Below are 18,617 nucleotides of genomic sequence, written 5' to 3'. Positions count from 1 at the left end.
TGGTCCTGTAGTCTTCTGGGAATGATCATGTGTCCCAAAAGACTACAGGAAGGGAGGAAGGGAGGGAAGACACCTTCAGCTTCGGATCGCCTAGGCCAGTGGTGGGCAACCTTTTTTTTCAACTGAGCCAAATCTCGCCAAAACCACTATTTATTTTGAGAGCCACATTTTTAAAACTGAAAATACATAGGATGGTACACTGTTTTTAGTTTCAATAAGTTTTTATAGTAATTCATCCCCCATATAGTAATTCATCCCCCATAGAGTAATTCATCCCCCATAGAGTAATTCATCCCCCATAGAGTAATTCATCCCCCCCATATAGTAATTCATCCCCCCCATATAGTAATTCATCCCCCCCATATAGTAATTCATCCCCCCCATATAGTAATTCATCCCCCCATATAGTAATTCATCCCCCCATATAGTAATTCATCCCCCATATAGTAATTCATCCCCCATATAGTAATTCATCCCCCATATAGTAATTCATCCCCCATATAGTAATTCATCCCCCATAGTAATTCATCCCCCATAGTAATTCATCTCCCATATAGTAATTCATCCCCCATAGTAATTCATCCCCCATAGTAATTCATCCCCCATAGTAATTCATCCCCCCATATAGTAATTCATCCCCCCATATAGTAATTCATCCCCCATAGTAATTCATCCCCCCTATAGTAATTCATCCCTCATATAGTAGTAGTAAGTAAGTAGCAAGTAGTAATCCAAGTCCCCCCTGTGTCAATTCACTTACGTTTGCTCCGCGCGTTCCTCTCGCCGTGTTCCCGCGCCGTTCCGGTCTTCAGGGCGGACTGTGAGAGGAGCCTAGCTCCTCTCACGTTCGTCACGCTGCCCCGCCTACACACATCCTGACAGCCAATCACTGGCTATCAGGATGTGAGTGGCAGCGAGACTGGCCAATCACTGCATTTGAGCGCGCTGCCCTGGCTGTTTTTTTTTTTGGATCACGCTGCAGAGTCCCTGCCGCCCGAGAGGAGGGAGGGGAGCGGGCGCCCGGCACACAAGAGCCGCATTAAAGCGTGTAAAGAGCCGCATGTGGCTCGCGAGCCGCGGCTTGCCAACCACTGGCCTAGGCGATCGGACCGGAAGTGGGAGCGGGTACCTGTCAAATTCGGGTACCAGTCCCCCCCCAAAAGGTGCCAATCCTTAATGGCCTTAATGGGGAGCGAGGGCGCAGTCCTTGAAGCAGAACTTCCCCTTTCGGGTGGAGCTCTGCTTTATGCAATCTTCAGGCCTAAAATGTGACTTTCAGCATGTGTGAAAAAAGGAAAGAAAATGGCTCTGGTAGACAAGTGCCTAAAGCTGCAGTTAGGTAAAAAAAAAAAAATTTCTGATACAGCACCAAGCACACTGACACGTGACCACACTGACCAATCAGAACCATTCTGATTTGTTCTGGTGTCCCTAGAAAAAAAAAAGGAGGAAGAACAATGCAGTTCTCCACCACCGAGACGGTTTCACCAGGCTGCATGGATGGTGAACTTGCGTCACCCACGGAGGTAAGTTCAGAATGAACCAGAAAGGTAGGGAGATTGTAGGGTGTTCATTCACCTCTTCATATTTTTTTGCTAAGGTGAACTAGCCCTTTAAGTTAGGGTTTGCCTCAAATATCACACTCACTCCTGGGCTACAAAGTGCGCTCCACATACCTCTTTAAACTTCTGCAGAGAATTTTCTGGTCCGAACACAAATTGGAGCTGAACTAATTCCCGGTTACAGTGCGGCCGTCCTTCCGACTCGCACACGTGGGACAGAACTTTTCGTAAGATGGAGCGGCTGATCACACGGGAGTGACGCAAGGCCGACACCAACTCGTCCTCAAGCAGCCAGCGGATCTGAAACACAGCAAAATGATGAGTGTACACCGAGAGAGCACAAAGCCATACAGCACAACAAAGACAATTACAATGACACAATAATAATCATGATAATACAAAAGAAGCCAACTTATAAATGTGCTGTGTGCTCATTCCTAGCACATACTATTTTTTCGTATGACGTTTGCTAGCTCTGTGACACCATTAGCCTGCCTCCCCACATTGTCCAATCAGAGACTGCTTTAAATTCATTCAGAAAAACGCAAAGTATTCTCTTGATGGCACATGAGCCGAGCGGCCAACCTCCTGCGATCACAATGCAGCAGGATAGCAGCTTGGCATAACACCCAGAAGCTAGTGGAGACCACTGGAGTAGTGGTGTCTATACAGTGATTTCCAGCTTCTAAAGCAGGGGTCTCCAAACGTTCAAAGTTTACTGTCCTTCAGACTTTAGGGGGGCTGAACTGTGGCTATTGGGAGTAGAAAATGTCCTGATATCAGTGGGAATAGAAAATGCCCCATCTTTGGTGTCAGTGGGAGGAATAGTGTCCCAACGTTGGTGTCAGTGGGAGGAACTGTGCCCCATCATTACTGTCGTTGGGCCCCATCGTTTATGTCTTTGGGAGGAACTGTCCCCCATCACAGTAGTTATTGGGCCCCATCGTTGATATCATTGGGAGGAACTGTCCCCTATCACAGTAGTTATTGGGCCCCATCGTTGATGTCATTGGGAGGAACTGTCCCCTATCACAGTAGTTATTGGGCCCCATCGTTGATATCATTGGGAGGAACTGTCCCCCATCACAGTTGTCATTGGGCCCCATCGTTGATGTCATTGGGAGGAACTGTCCCCCATCACAGTTGTCATTGGGCCCCATCGTTGATGTCATTGGGAGGAACTGTCCCCCATCACAGTTGTCATTGGGCCCCATCGTTGATGTCATTGGGAGGAACTGTCCCCCATCACAGTAGTTATTGGGCCCCATTGTTGATGTCATTGGGAGGAACTGTCCCCCATTACAGTAGTTATTGGGCCCCATTGTTGATGTCATTGGGAGGAACTGTCTCCCATCACAGTTGTCATTGGGCCGATCATTGATGTCATTGGGAGGAACTGTCCCCCATCACAGTTGTCATTGGGCCGATCATTGATGTCATTGGGACATATGGCGCCCTTTCATTGGCATCAATGAATGAAATAGTACCCCAAGGGCTGGATAAAAGCAAGCAAAGGGCCGCATCCCTCGGGCCACAGTTTGGAGACCACTGTTCTAGAGGGAACCCACAGGTATAGTATATACATTGGTCCAAGCTGGGTCACTGTAACTCTGTATAAAATATCCATTCCTAGAATTGTTCTATAAAGAGGAACTAAGCTGCATTTGCTGCAAACGCTATTTAATTCAGGTTTAATAATCAAACTCCCCCATCTATCCATGTTTCCCTGATTTACTTTGCAGAGAAATCACTTTGAAAAACACCCCACTAGCGTGTCTGTCCATGGCCATCTTGAGTAAGGGCAGATGATTTCGGCAGCATTTACTTCCTAGAATTTATCTGCCCTTAACTCAGGCATGCAGGCAGGAGGGTGTGCTTAGCTGAGAAAATGCATCCTTCCCTCCTGAAGACTCCTGGGATGCATGACATCATTTGCCTAGGCCTGGAACCAGGAAGTAACTGAAGAAATGTAAGAAAATGTTTAAAACAAGTAAATATGATCTACCTTCCTATCTGTTTACTAGTGCTAGCAGTGAAGAATGAAGTTGTACATTAAGCTAAAAAAACACTTGGGGTTTAATACTAGTTTAATTTAAGGTCACAAGTGAAACAAAAATGACAAGAAAAAAAAAAAAAAAAAAAGGTTGTGCCAAAAAATAGGCAAGCAGAGGACCACTGACTAGTCACCAGTATAGCCCACAGACTCCTTGCAGCTAATCTTTCCCTTTTACGGACCTACCGTGCCTTGTTCTGCACTGTGTTTCTGTGTGGAGGCAGCCATCTTGATAGAGGAGCAGGGCTTTGCTTCCTCATTTAAGAGCTGTCCCCCTGATGACCGGGGATCTGATGACTGGTGGGTTAATGATGAAGAAGCAGCAGGAGAAGCGATAAAAGCACAGAGCCACAGAATGAATGAAGCAGAAGCACGGAGATCCTTGCAGGTCCTACGGTACAGCTTCCTCTCCAGCAAGGAGAACAGTGCACAGCATAGTAATGACATCACCAAATCTCACTCCAGACCTGGCGAGACTAACAATCAAAGGCAGCAGTGCCTTAGAAGAATCTCACACTGTAGCTATGAGGCTCAAGGCACAGGAAGTGCATCGCAATTCAATGTAATGCTTACCCATAATTAATATTTATAGATGTTCCCTATAGCAAAGCAAATCTTCACATTTTAAGTTTTAAGTGCAAAGATGAGGAGATTTGATGGAAAAGCGGGCAATTACCAAACTTTTATAGGCCCCAAAAAAAAAGAGGAGAACACAGTAATTCCATTTAGTCATACTGAATGAAGACAGGCTGCACTCACCTCACTCATTGTGACCTCTATAGCTTGCCTGTGTTCTGCGGGGAGCCGAGACAGTTCCGAATATCTGAAAGGAGGGAAGAACACTTGGCCATTATGGACACTTGTGACAGACGCTAAACCCCAGAGCTGTAGTCATCACCTATTCTGCAGGCGTCTCAACCCTCATTCCCCCTGTTCCTGAAACTGGCTCTCCCAGAGCTTTAGGTCAAACAATAGGCAACCTGGAATCTGAAGCCCCCACCAATGTTCTGAGGTTTACTGCACTAGGAGTTCTATCCATGGTGAGATACTTGCAAACAGAACTACAGAAGGGGGGGGCAAGGTTTCTTGATCACATGATTACAGCAGTAGAACGGCATCACTTTTAGCAATTGTAATGTCTATGAAATGTGTTGGCCTTGGACCCTCTATTTCTTGGGTCATTTTTACAACAAAGCATCGTTTCCCAAATACCAGGGGCACGAGAGGTGACCGATGTATAATTTCTCTAAGTCAAAGGAACAAAGTCACAAGATATTCTGCTGAGAGCAAGATAAAAACTTGTTTATGGAATGAAACGTGTTTATGACATCTAGTAACCTCACATTAGGAGATAAAAAACCTGTTTAATCCCTTGACACCGAGCGCACGCAAATATACGGCCTCTCGGCATCTGGCCGTTGATGCCGAGCGCCCGCATATTAGAAAATACATATATGCTGAGAGCGCGCGCCCTGCATGCTCCCAGCACATATGTCTGTGACTCACGGAAAGGTCGCGATCTCCATTTTCGATTGGGACCTTTTCCGATCATGCGATGGTGGTCACATGACCCTAAAACCCCGCCCGCCTCCCGGCTTCTGAAACTCTTAAAGGGCCGTGAGGCGCCCGCGTGAAGTGGTTAAGGATGTCCAAATTAGAAACCCTTAAGTCTGGGGGAGATGAAAGGAGGTTTTGGGGTAGAGAAGCAGCAAAAGCGGGACTTTTCAGATAACGAAGATGGTGGTTGAACATGACTATTATCCTTGCGGAATCTTTCTGCTAACTCCTCCTGTGGTGGGTGTGGTGCCGCCCACTATTGGACAGCTTCCAGAAAATGGGTTTATAAGGTGGAGATCCAGGCGAAACCAGCAGAAGCCCCCCTTAGTGGCCAGAGGATGCTCTGACGCTGCGATTTTTGCCAAGGCTATATGGGCTCATTGACTGGTCGCACCTACGGCTTCTCCGTGACCCCCTGGGCAGTTTGGTTCCGATGGGATTTGTTACTTCCAGCTTCCACATAGCTTTGGTAATGTATTAATTCTATGCTGTGACGCTGTCAAATAATGTGTCTATTTCATGCTGTAATGCTCACATTATTTTTGGTGTGTTATTACACTGACTGTGATGACTATAAGATATATCCTCCTGTGTGCCGTGTGATAATACAAGTGAAGGTACTGACAGTACAAGAATATTGCAGTTAGATTTTGTTATTTCTTGGGGTGCCGGGTGAATGCTATGATGTGCCAGGGCAGGTATTCATTGGGAAGAGGGTCTTTCACATGCGTAGAATATGTAATGGTTTAAATGCGGATTAAAAAGTACCAGCATGGCTACATGTTGATTGTGTGCGTGTATATGACTTGTTTTTAGTTATTGCACCCAGCATTTTTTTTTATTACAGCAATCGATTTCAGCAAGTGAACTCAGAACACAGCTCCATATCACCCAAACAGAAGCAGGTGAGGAACTGGCATTATCAATGTCTGATAATACTATTGCAATGTAAATAGCTGATCTGAAAGGGACTTTGCGTCTCGATGTAAGGGAAACAGTCATGGCAAATGCCTGGGCTGCCACTGTGGCCCTGGAACAATCATGTAGTCAGTAAAGTCACAACTCTGCAAGCACTGCCTACATGACAGTGAGAACTCTGCTTTGAATTCAGGAGCAGTGCAGCATTGTTGCCGCTCTATCAATGGAAGCTGCATAAGTTTGATTTTCCTGGCAGGATCAACCGGTATCTGTGGGACTTTGCAGGGTGACTAAGATAAAAACGGTAAGTGACTTATAACGGAGTGTTGAAGAACATATTTTTTAATGGGAGGTCATAGATCTATTTTAATATTGGAGGCAGCAGATGATCTAATCTCAACAGCAAACTTTCTTAACCACTTTCTGTCCGGCGGCTGTATATAAAAAAAAAAGGACGGACTGTGGCAGTGCAGGGGCGAGTTGCCGTTCATAAACAGCGCCTGCCATTTTGGATTGTGCGCGCTCCCTGGGAGCACACGGTACTGCGATCCAGTGCCCGCTGTGTCCTCCGGACACAGTGGAACACCGATCGCTGTACGCAACCTCTGTGTGAGGCACAGATCATGTGATCACTGATTGGCCAATCAGTGATCACATGAAGAGTAGTAAGCAAGATGTCACTTCTGACATCATTGCTTACTACGTGTGAAATCTGTGAATGATTACTGAGGTCACATGGTACAGGGCCACTCACAACAGCCTTGTACCATGTGACAAGCTGTGACCAATCACAGCTCTCACAGTATTTCTCAATGGCTGCAAGAATGCAGCCAGAGAGGAGAAATTATTGCTTTTACAGCCTTTATGGGTGTAAAAGCAATCAGTGTAAAAAAAAAAAAAAAAAAAAAAAAAAAAAAAAAAAAACTTCATCACCCACAATTAGTACAGTGTCACTATGGTGACACTTTGCTGCTAGGGTGACAGTATGTTAAAAAAAACAAATATAAAAAATAAAATAATTTTTGAAAAATTATAATTTTTTGGTTATAAACTAATTTGGGTTATTTTTTTTATTTACTAAAAAGATAGATGAATAAATTTTGGCTAAGATTTATGAAAAAAAAAAAAAAAAAAAAAAAAAAAGATTTGCAAAATATTATACGAAAAATACCTTTTTCAAATTTTTTTTACTTTTTCATTTATATAGCAAAAAAAAAATCCCAGCGGTGAATAAATACCACCAAACTAAAGCTTTATCTGTCCCCAAAAAATACTAAAAAATGTATATGGGTACAGTGTTGCATGACCGCGCAATTGTCATTCAAAGTGTGACAGCACTGAAAGCTAAAAATTGACCTGGACAGGAAGGGGGCGAAAGTGTCCGGACTGGAAGGGGGGGGGGGGGGGGGGGAAGTGTCCGAATGTGAAGTGGTTAAACAGGAAAAAAGCAACACAAATGTAAAACATTTCTACATGCAAAGCACGTGAGTTCCAGGTATAGATACTTGATACATAGCTGCATTAGTCCAGCTTGGACCAATGTAACAATACAGTACATGTGCCATGCCTGGCTGATGCCCTTGGAAGCTGAAAATCGCTACACCAGACAACACTACTCCAGTGAACTAATGCATTCTGAACACAGGAGGTTGATTGCTCAGTACGAGTGCCATTCACAGAATGCATTGCCTTTTCTGAATGAATGCAAAGCATGTTCTGATTGGATGAGGTAGAGAATGTGAAATCACTGCCCCGCCTCTCCACCTTGTCAAATCAGAGACTGCTATGCATTCATTTAGAAAATGCAAAGCATTCTTTTAATGGCACCCATGATGAACAGACAGACCCCTCCTGTACCCAGAATGCAGCAGGGCAACGGCTCGGCACGGGGCCCGGAAGCAAGTAAAGATTACTGGAGTAACAGTGTAGTTGTGTTGTTACTTAAAGTGGTTATAAAGACTCAAGGTTGGTTTTTTTTTTTTTACCTTCATGCATAAAATTCAAACACATTTCTGTGCAGCATCCCCCCCTAATACTCACCTAAACCTCTTCTCAATCCAGCTATATGCATTGGAGTCTCGGCTATCCCGGGACTCCCGCTCCTCATTGGCTGAGACAGCAGTGGGAGCCATTGCCTCCTGCTGCTGTCAATCACAGCCAGTGAGCGAATGAGAAGAGAGAGGAGGCACAGCCAAGCCACGGCTCTGTGTGTGAATGGACACATGGAGCATCAGCTTGTGAACGCGCCTGCTTGGGTGTCCCCATACCAAGCTAATTGCTGCGGGAGCACCTGACAGGAGAAAGGAGCGCCGGCAGTAGACCAGAGAAGAGGAGGCTCGGATCGGGGCTGCTCTGTGCAAAACCACCACACAGAGCAAGTTTTTTTTTTTTTTTTTTATTAATGTAAGCCTTTAGTATGACTTTAAGTGATTTCCAACTTCCAGGGGCTTTCTCCAGGTATGGTATATGTACTGCACACTCACAAGACAAACGAGGATTCAAACTAAAAAGAAAGCCAAGGGATCAGACAGATCAGAAAACGGCTCCCCCGACTCTATCCAGGCCATGCACAGCTGATGCATTTCACCCCACCCACGGGGCTTAGTCATGGAGGCTGGGGTGAAACGCGTAGCATGGCCTCATGGAGCCTGGCTGAAGCCATTTCTTATCTGTCTGACACCTTGGCTCTCTTTGGTGTGCGGTGGTTTGGATCCTTGTTTGCCTTGTGAGGTTTTTTAACCTTCATGAGTTCTATGCATGAAGATAAAAAAGCATTTTCTGTGCAGCATCCCCCCCCCTAATACTCACCTAAGCCCCCTCTAGCTCCAGCGATTTGCACTGGAATCTCGGCTATCCTGGGACTCCCTCTCCATATTGGCTGAGACAGCAGTGGGAGCCATTGGCTCCTGCCAATCACAGACAGTGAGCCAATGAGAAGAGAGAGGAGGCACAGCCAAGCCGCGGCTCCATGTGTGAATGGACACATGGAGCATCGGCTTGGGAACGCGCCTGCTCGGGTGCCCCCATACCAAGCTAATTGCTGCGGGAGCACCTGACAGGAGAGAGGAGCACTGGCAGGGGACCCGAGAAGAGGAGGATCAGGGCTGCTCTGTGCAAAACCACTACACAGAGCAATTATTTATTTTATTAATGTAAGCCTTTAGTATCACTTTAAGTGATTTCCAACTTCCAGGGGCTTTCTCCAGGTATGGTATATGTACTGCACACTCACAAGACAAACGAGGATTCAAACTAAAGAAAGTCCAGGGATCAGACAGATCAGAAAACGGCTCCCCCGACTCTATCCAGGCCATGCACCCCTGCTGCATTTCACCCCACCCATGGGGCTTAGTCATGGAGGCTGGGGTGAAACGCGTCAGTGGGGTGGTCTGATGGACCCAGGCTGAAGCCATTTCTTATCTGTCGGATACCTTGGCTCTCTTTGGTGTGCGGTGGTTTGAATTCTTGTTTGCCTCGTGTGTACAGAGACAGGAAAGGCTCTCCCCAACGTGTCACCCTTTTCAGCGAGTCATCTGAATCCGTGATGGAGACCTGGAGCGGCACCTGAAGATTTTATGGTGTATGGTCACAATATATACTGCACAGTTACACTGGTCCGAGTTGGATCACTGTAACGATGTATAAAAAATCCATACCTGGAATTCATCCCTAATGAATTGAAAATGGCAACAAAAAATGACGTAACAGACTAATGCCACACTCGATGACATGAGAAAGGAAAGGAAGCGTAGCAGCCAATGGTTCACCTCTGCTCCACATTGGATGGGAATCGTTCTAAGGTAGGTGGCATCTCTTCATCAGAGCGATAGGAGGATGGCTGGGCAGGCGAGCGGGGAAAGGAAACGCTGCTCTCAGAAGTATACCTGGGAAAGAGAGAGAGGAAATGATATGGGAGGGATCAAACACAACACAATGACAGTGTAGACAAAATCAGCAAAACGCCCGTGGCCAGTGTCATGTGACCGCTGAGACCAATCACAGCAAAATCACATGTCAATTGTATACAATGGATGGCTTCCTGTCATGTCATCCATTGTATACAATTATGTTGCTAACGGTTACTGGTCAAAGCAGTCACATGATACAGACAGGGCCAATCACAGCCCATCTGTATCATGTGATGAGCTCTGCCCAATCACAGCTAATCACAACAAAAGACTGAATGAATCATTCAGTAACAATGACCGCAAATATCAATAAAATACATTGGTATTAGCAATCATAAGGTGTTCAAAAAAAAAAAAAAATCCTGATCACTTGCCCAGAGTAGCGCAATGTTACTATGGAAACATTGTATTGCTTTGGTCAAAGTGTGGTGAAAAAAAAAAAAAATATAATAAAAAAAAAAAATATAATAAAGAAAAAAAATAGAAATAGAAAAATTTGAAGAAAAAAAAAATAAACAATTAAATTATTTTAATTTTTTTTACATACTGTCACCAGTCAGTGACTCTGATCACCGCCACACCAGTTATATAATAACGCTGTACTGGACTGGTGACAATATGTACAAAAAAAAAAAAAGTGATTTTTTTTTTTTTCATTTCTACATTTTCCAAAAAATTGTAAACTCACCATGCCTCTTACTAAATGCCTTGAACTGTCTATTTTTCCAAAACTGGGTGATTTGGGGGGTATTTGTACTATCCTGGTGTTTTCGGACCTCAAGAAATGAAATGGGCCATCAGTACATCCGGATTAATTGTAAAAGTAAAATTTGGTGTATTATTTAATGGTGACCAATGTGCCAATTTATTTGAAGCCATGGTTGGAACTCTAAAAGCTGCCAAACGTAAGAAGATTGATCAACCAAGATTGACCTTGGTTTGTGCACTCTATAAACACTTTCCTAAACACTAAATAAGATACACTAATTTGGGGTATTTTCACCAAAGAAATGTAGCAGAATACATTTTGACCTAAATTTATGAAGAAACGTTATTTATTTGCAAAATTTTATAACAGAGACACAGAAAAATGTGTTTTTTTTATTCAAAAGTTTCAGGTTTTGTTTTGCAAAAAAAAAAAAAAAAAAAAAGAAACTCAGGGGTGATTAAATATCACCAAGAGAAAGCTCTATTTGTGTGAAAAAAATTATAATATTTTCATATGGGTACAGTGTTGCATGACCACGCAATTGTCATTCAAAGTGTGACAGCGCTGAAAGCTGAAAATTGGCCTGGACAGGAAGGGGGTGAAAGTGGTCAAGGAGAGAAGAAGGGGGTGCAGGCCAGGCTTTATTATTATTATACAGGATTTATGGCGCCAACAGTTTGCTCAGCGCTTTACAATATAACGGGAGACAATACAGCAACAATACCGTTCAATACAAGAGGGATAGGAGGGCCCTGATCCTGGGAGCTTACAATCTAAGAGGGAGGGGCTAGTGGTACAAAAGGTAGTAACTGTGGGGGATGGACTGAGGGCAGGATAGGCTTCCCTGAAGAGATCGGTTTTCAGAGATCGCCTAAAGTGAGCAGAGTAGGCGACAGTCTGATAGATTGGGGTGAAAAAATGATAATATTTTCATATGTGTACAGTGTAGCATGACCGCGCAATTGTCAAAGTGCGACAGCTGAAAGCTGAAGACTGGCCTGGACAGGAAGGGGGTAAAAGTGGTTAAGCAGAGAAGAGGGGGGTGCAGGCCAGGTTGAATATAGCCCGTGCTCCCTCTCTTTCTTTGCACACAGCTTCTTCGGATATCGCTGGTCCATTGAGGGCAGCAAGGCTCGCATTCCCAACAAGTACTCCATGTGGGGTCTCTGACATTGCGGAGCTCATTGTCCAGCGCAGGAGATCCAGCATTCATTTGTTCACGCTTTTTTTTTATCAGGCTGAATATAGCTTTGAATTAGCAAGCCATAATTCACAATTTTTTTTGTATTTTTTAGCTTTTGAGGCTGTTTATCAGATACGTCACATCTGTCATCACATGAGGCTAGCGTTATGAGCTTTTCATTTTTCTTGAATTTCCTGAACCCAAAATTCACATTTATTTGCTCTGTCCTGGCCTACAGAACACCTTCCCCTCATTCTTAAAAAGAAGAGAAGAGTGGGAGGTGATCTGTACTTCTATCCTAGGGTGACAACTCTGCTCCTCCATAGACAGAGTGAAATGAAGGGTGTCATGATAGGACAAGGAGGTGTGTTACTGGCAGGAGAAACATGAAAAAGAAAGCTAAAGCAGCCATCACATCTAAAGACTGGTGACCGGCCATATATGAACTAGAACGGTGTTACATAGGTATGCAGCATGGCACAGAGCGTACCGAGTATGCTGTGAGTCCTCGCTCGCCCCCTCAATCTCCAGCGGCAAAGTCAGCACATATATGTCCAACATTACGCTCAGATCTCCCAGAGAGATGCTTTGTAGTGTCTCACTGTTCTCAAGACATCCAATAACTTCACCTGGAAAACAACAGGAAAAGGCATCACAAAGGCATCAGCTTACATCTGAAACAGTAAGAAAGATTATAACAGTGTCAGGCTGACAACACTAACTCAGATTTCAGCATTGGAGAGGAATCGTTGTCAGCCAATACCAAGCACGCTTCTTATCAGCCAATAAATACCAAGCGCGCTTCTTGTCAGCCAATAAATACCAAGCGCGCTTCTTGTCAGCCAATAAATACCAAGCGCGTTTCTTATCAGCCAATAAATACCAAGCGCGCTTCTTATCAGCCAATAAATACCAAGCGCGCTTCTTGTCAGCCAATAAATACCAAGCGCGCTTCTTGTCAGCCAATAAATACCAAGCGCGCTTCTGGTCAGCCAATAAATACCAAGCGCGCTTCTTGACAGCCAATAAATAGCAAGCGCGCTTCTTGCCAGCCAATAGCAAGCGCGCTTCTTGCCAGCCAATAAATAGCAAGCGCGCTTCTTGCCAGCCAATAAATAGCAAGCGCGCTTCTTGCCGGCCAATAAATAGCAAGCGCGCTTCTTGCCGGCCAATAGCTAGCAAGCGCGCTTCTTGCCGGCCAATAGCTAGCGCGCTTCTTGCCGGCCAATAGCAAGCGCGCTTCTTGCCGGCCAATAGCAAGCGCGCTTCTTGCCGGCCAATAGCAAGCGCGCTTCTTGCCGGCCAATAGCAAGCGCGCTTCTTGCCGGCCAATAGCAAGCGCGCTTCTTGCCGGCCAATAGCAAGCGCGCTTCTTGCCGGCCAATAGCAAGGGCGCTTCTTGCCAGCCAATAGCAAGCGCGCTTCTTGCCAGCCAATAGCAAGCGCGCTTTTTGCCAGCCAATAGCAAGCGCGCTTCTTGCCAGCCAATAGCAAGCGCGCTTCTTGCCAGCCAATAGCAAGCACGCTTCTTGTCAGCGCATGAACAAGAATTGGCTCTTCAATAAATATTAATAAAGCCTAATATTAACCACTTCCCGTCCGGCCCATGTCCATAAACGGCCAGACGGGAGCAGTGCAGGGGCGGGGGGGCGTTTATAATCATTCACTGCCTGTGCGCGCTCCCTGGGAGATTTATGAAAAAAGATTATTAGCAAAAAGAAAAACACTTTTTTCAAAATCTTTGGATTTTTTTTTATTTTATATAGCAAAAAAAATAAAAATCCCAGCGGTGAATAAATACTACCTCTTGCTCTCTCTGTCTTGCCCCTGAGGCATTATTCCTCCCACTGACACCAATGTTGGGGCACTATTCCTTCCATTGATAACAATGATGGGGCGCTATTCCTCCCACTGACACCAATGATGGGGCGCTATTCCTCCCACTGACACCAATGATGGGGCGCTATTCCTCCCACTGACACCAATGATGGGGCACTATTCCTCCCACTGATACCAATGATGGGGCACTATTCCTCCCACTGACACCAATGATGGGGCACTATTCCTCCCACTGATACCAATGATGGGGAACTATTCCTCCCACTGATACCAATGATGGGGCACTATTCCTCCCACTGACACCAATGATGGGGCACTATTCCTCCCACTGACACCAATGATGGGGCACTATTCCTCCCACTGACACCAATGATGGGGCACTATTCCTCCCACTGACACCAATGATGGGGCACTATTCCTCCCACTGACACCAATGACGGGGCACTATTCCTCCCACTGATACCAATGATGGGGCACTATTCCTTCCATTGATACCAATGATGGGGCACTATTCCTCCCACTGACACCAATGTTGGGGCACTATTCCTCCCACTGATACCAATGATGGGGCACTATTCCTCCCACTGATACCAATGATGGGGCACTATTCCTCCCACTGACACCAATGATGGGGCACTATTCTTCCCACCGACACCAATGATGGGGCACTATTCCTCCCACCAACACCAATGATGGGGCACTATTCCTCCCACTGATACCAATGATGGGGCACTATTCCTCCCACTGACACCAATGATGGGGCACTATTCCTCCCACTGACACCAATGATGGGGCACTATTCCTCTCACTGACACCAATGATGGGGCACTATTCCTCCCACTGACACCAATGATGGGGCACTATTCCTCCCACTGACACCAATGATGGGGCACTATTCCTCCCACTGACACCAATGATGGGGCACTATTCCTCCCACTGACACCAAAGACGGGGCACTATTCCTCTCACTGACACCAATGATGGGACACTATTCCTCCCTCTAACCCCAATAATGGGACACTATTCCTCCCACTGACACCAATGATGGAGCACTATTCTTCCCACTGACACAAATGATGGGGCACTATTCCTCCCACTGACACCAATGATGGGGCACTATTCTTCCCACTGACACAAATGATGGGGCACTATTCCTCCCACTGACACCAATGATGGGGCACTATTCCTCCCACTGACACCAATGATGGGGCACTATTCCTCCCACTGACACCAATGATGGGGCACTATTCCTCCCACTGACACCAATGATGGGGCACTATTCCTCCCACTGACACCAATGATGGGGCACTATTCTTCCCACTGACACCAATGATGGGGCACTATTCCTCCCACTGACACCAATGATGGGGCACTATTCCTCCCACTGACACCAATGATGGGGCACTATTCCTCTCACTGACACCAATGATGGGGCACTATTCCTCCCACTGACACAAATGGTGGGGCACTATTCCTCCCACTGACACCAATGATGGGGCACTATTCCTCCCACTGACACCAATGATGGGGCACTATTCCTCCCCACTGACACCAATGATGGGGCACTATTCCTCCCACTGACACCAATGACGGGGCACTATTCCTCCCACTGACACCAATGATGGGGCACTATTCCTCTCACTGACACCAATGATGGGGCACTATTCCTCTCACTGACACCAATGATGGGACACTATTCCTCCCTCTAACCCCAATAATGGGACACTATTCCTCCCACTGACACCAATGATGGGGCACTATTCCTCCCACTGACACCAATGATGGGGCACTATTCCTTCCACTGACACCAACTATTTCTCCTCCAAATACCAAAGATGGACCATTGTTTACTCCCACTGGGCACAGTCCGGCCCCCCTAAAGTCAGAAGGACAGTAAACTAGCCCTTTGCTTAAAAAGTTTGGAGACCCCTGGTTTAGAGAATGCCAAAGCTCAACTCAAGCTGTGAAAAGGAAAAGAATCAATGTAAGCTCTATGCATTGGTCCAGGTGGGGAATTGATGGTTCTCAGGTGTGGTTAGTAGTCAATCTTGTCTTTATGGTATCCCTTAGGCTACGTTCACACTAGCCTTGTGTGCAGGCGGCAGAGAGGCGTTTGGGAAGCGTTTTTACCGCTTCCCAAACGCCTCTGCCAATTCTGCACATTACAGCACATGGTGCTGTTCTAACGGGAGCGTTTGCGTCGCGGCAAAACGGACGCCTCTGGACGAGTCAGGAGGCTTTGAAGCCTCCTATTCTCGTCTATGGTGCCGCTCCGCAAACGCCCGGCCGGCGTTTGCGGTGCGGTTGCGACGCAGTTGCGGAGCGGTAACACCACTCAAACTGCATTATAGGCGTTTGTGGGGCGTTATTAACGCTTGGCAAACGCCTAGCAACCGCCGCTAAACCGCGCATGCGGCGTTTGCGGAGCGTTTGCCGAGCGTTAAAAAACGCTCCGCAAACGCCGGACCAACGCTTGCCAAACGCTATAGGGGCGTTTGGCAAGCGTTGGCAAAACAGCCTAGTGTGAACGAGCCCTTAGCGCTGTGCTTAGCCCAACAAAGTGCTAATGATAATGAACTAGGCCTTTGTGCCCATTATTTTACCTTTTGTGCAGTTTGCTTTCTGATTTGGCTGACAGATGGGTGCAACACGTGGTAAAAATGTCATTCCCTTTTCCTCATAGAAATTGAACCATCAGTGCTAGAGGTCAAACTAATTTCCAACATGTCCAAAAATATATGAATGTGACAAGAAGCAGTTCCCAAAATTGAAAATGCTCACTATTATTATTATTATTATTATACAGGATTTATGGCGCCAACAGTTTGCTCAGCGCTTTACAATATAACGGGAGACAATACAGCAACAATACAGTTCAATACAAGAGGGATAGGAGGGCCCTGATCCTGGGAGCTTACAATCTAAGAGGGAGGGGCTGGTGGTACAAGAGGCAATAACTGTGGGGGATGGACTGATGGGAGAAATAGAAGATTCGGTTATTAGCTGAAGGCAGGATAGGCTTCCATGAAGAGAGATTTTCAGAGATCACCTAGAAGTGGGCAGAGTAGACGATAGTCTGATGGATTTGGGTAGAGAGTTCCAGAGGATGGGGGAGGCTCTGGAGAAGTCCTGGAGATGAGCATAGAAGGAGGAGACAAGGGAGCTAGAGAGCTGGAGGTCGTGGGAGGAGCGTTATTGTTAATGTTTTGAATGTTATTCTTTGGGCAATGGGAAGCCAGTGCAGGGATTGGCAGAAAGGGATGGAGGACACTGAGTGGAGGTCAGTGGAGGGATTGGCGGAGAGGGGTGGAGGACACTGAGTGGAGGGATTGGCAGAGAGGGGTGGAGGACACTGAGTGGAGGCCAGTGGAGGGATTGGCAGAGAGGGATGGTGGACACTGGGTGGAGGTCAGTGGAGGGATTGGCAGAGGGGGTGGAGGACACTGAGTGGAGGTCAGTGGAGGGATTGGCAGAGGGGGTGGAGGACACTGAGTGGAGGTCAGTGGAGGGATTGGCAGAGGGGGTGGAGGACACTGAGTGGAGGTCAGTGGAGGGATTGGCAGAGAGGGATGGTGGACACTGGGTGGAGGTCAGTGGAGGGATTGGCAGAGGGGGTGGAGGACACTGAGTGGAGGTCAGTGGAGGGATTGGCAGAGAGCGGTGGAGGACACTGAGTGGAGGTCAGTGGAGGGATTGGCAGAGAGCGGTGGAGGACACTGAGTGGAGGTTAGTGGAGGGATTGGCAGAGGGGGTGGAGAACACTGGGTGGAGGTCAGTGGAGGAATTGGCAGAGAGGGATGGAGGACACTGAGCGGAGGTCACTGGAAGGATTGGTAGAGAGGGGTTGAGAACACTGAGTGGAGGTCAGTGGAGGGATTGGCAGAGAGGGATGGAGGACATTGGGTGGAGGACACTGGAAGGATTGGTAGAGATGGATGGCAGATACAGAACGGTTAGTAAGGTGGATGAGTCTGGCAGCAGCATTCATGATAGACCGAAGAGGGGATAGCCTGCGATGAGGTCGGCCAATGAGGAGGGAGTTACAATAGTCAAAACGAGAGATAACAAGGGAGGGAATAAGTTGCTTAGTAGTTTCTGAGGTTACAAACGGGCGTATCTTGGAGATGTTGCGGAGGTGAAGTCTACAAGATTTGGACAGCGATTGGATTTGGGGCTGAAAGGACAGATGGGAGTCTAGGATTACACCTAGTACCCTGGCATGAGGGTACTCATGGTTCTATCGTCACACCTTGTGCTGCCCATTTGTTGGAAATGATGCTGGTATCAAAAACACACTAGGCAAAATGCAATGTGGATTAATCAGTTACATCCCATGCTGTCCTATTAACTCACCAAGGCAGGTGGGCAGTGTCAGTACCGCCATGGAACCGTGCTGATTCTTGTGGGTCATCGAGCAGATGAGATGCACAAATAGAGGTGGCATTTCGTGCTCCGGCAAGTCTTGTCCATTCAGAGAGTCTCCTCCTAAGACGCTGAAAGAATCATCGTCCTGGTTCACGGTCTCCGATTCTGATAGCGATTCAGCATTATCTGAGTGCTCCCGATACTCCACCTCCAGGTCTGGGTCACTCTCGGTAACAATGCCACCGGCTGATGTATTACCTGTGATGACAAAAGACAATCAGAAACAAATCCAGCTCACCTGAATACTGAAGTCATCAATGACCACGCTTCACCTTCTTCCATGGCCTGTTCTGCCTCGGAGACCTCCAGGTCTTCACTTGGTTTCCTATCTCCTCTGTCTTGAGCAGCATTCTCCTGTGAGGGTGAGAAAGTGAACATACAAGGAATTCAGTGGCTGCAGCCGGTGATCAGGGTATTCCAACAGAAGAAGGTCCTACTGTTGGAATACAATGTCCTGCTGGGG

At 46.6% G+C, this 18,617-nt stretch overlaps 1 protein-coding gene across 1 annotated transcript in view; it reads right to left on the bottom strand.

Annotated features, from left to right (window-relative positions):
* The window catches only part of LOC149429090 (KICSTOR complex protein SZT2-like), a 74,548-nt gene that overhangs the window by 22,655 nt on the left and 33,276 nt on the right, over window positions 1-18,617 (bottom strand). Inside the window, exons 8-13 of the mRNA XM_089666743.1 lie at window positions 18,427-18,508; window positions 18,083-18,352; window positions 12,381-12,519; window positions 9,858-9,974; window positions 4,375-4,438; window positions 1,677-1,862 (exon numbers count right to left, since the gene is read on the bottom strand). Coding sequence (XP_089522869.1) covers window positions 1,677-1,862; window positions 4,375-4,438; window positions 9,858-9,974; window positions 12,381-12,519; window positions 18,083-18,352; window positions 18,427-18,508 — 858 coding nt within the window. The remainder of the gene's footprint in view (window positions 1-1,676; window positions 1,863-4,374; window positions 4,439-9,857; window positions 9,975-12,380; window positions 12,520-18,082; window positions 18,353-18,426; window positions 18,509-18,617) is intronic.

Source organism: Staurois parvus, unplaced genomic scaffold (assembly GCF_062004578.1).
Source record: "Staurois parvus isolate SC_StPar_1 unplaced genomic scaffold, SC_StPar_1.0 ptg002813l, whole genome shotgun sequence".
NCBI classification, from domain to species: domain Eukaryota; kingdom Metazoa; phylum Chordata; class Amphibia; order Anura; family Ranidae; genus Staurois; species Staurois parvus.
Note: the sequence above shows the minus strand (reverse complement) of the source record. Positions and strands in the feature narration are given on the sequence as shown.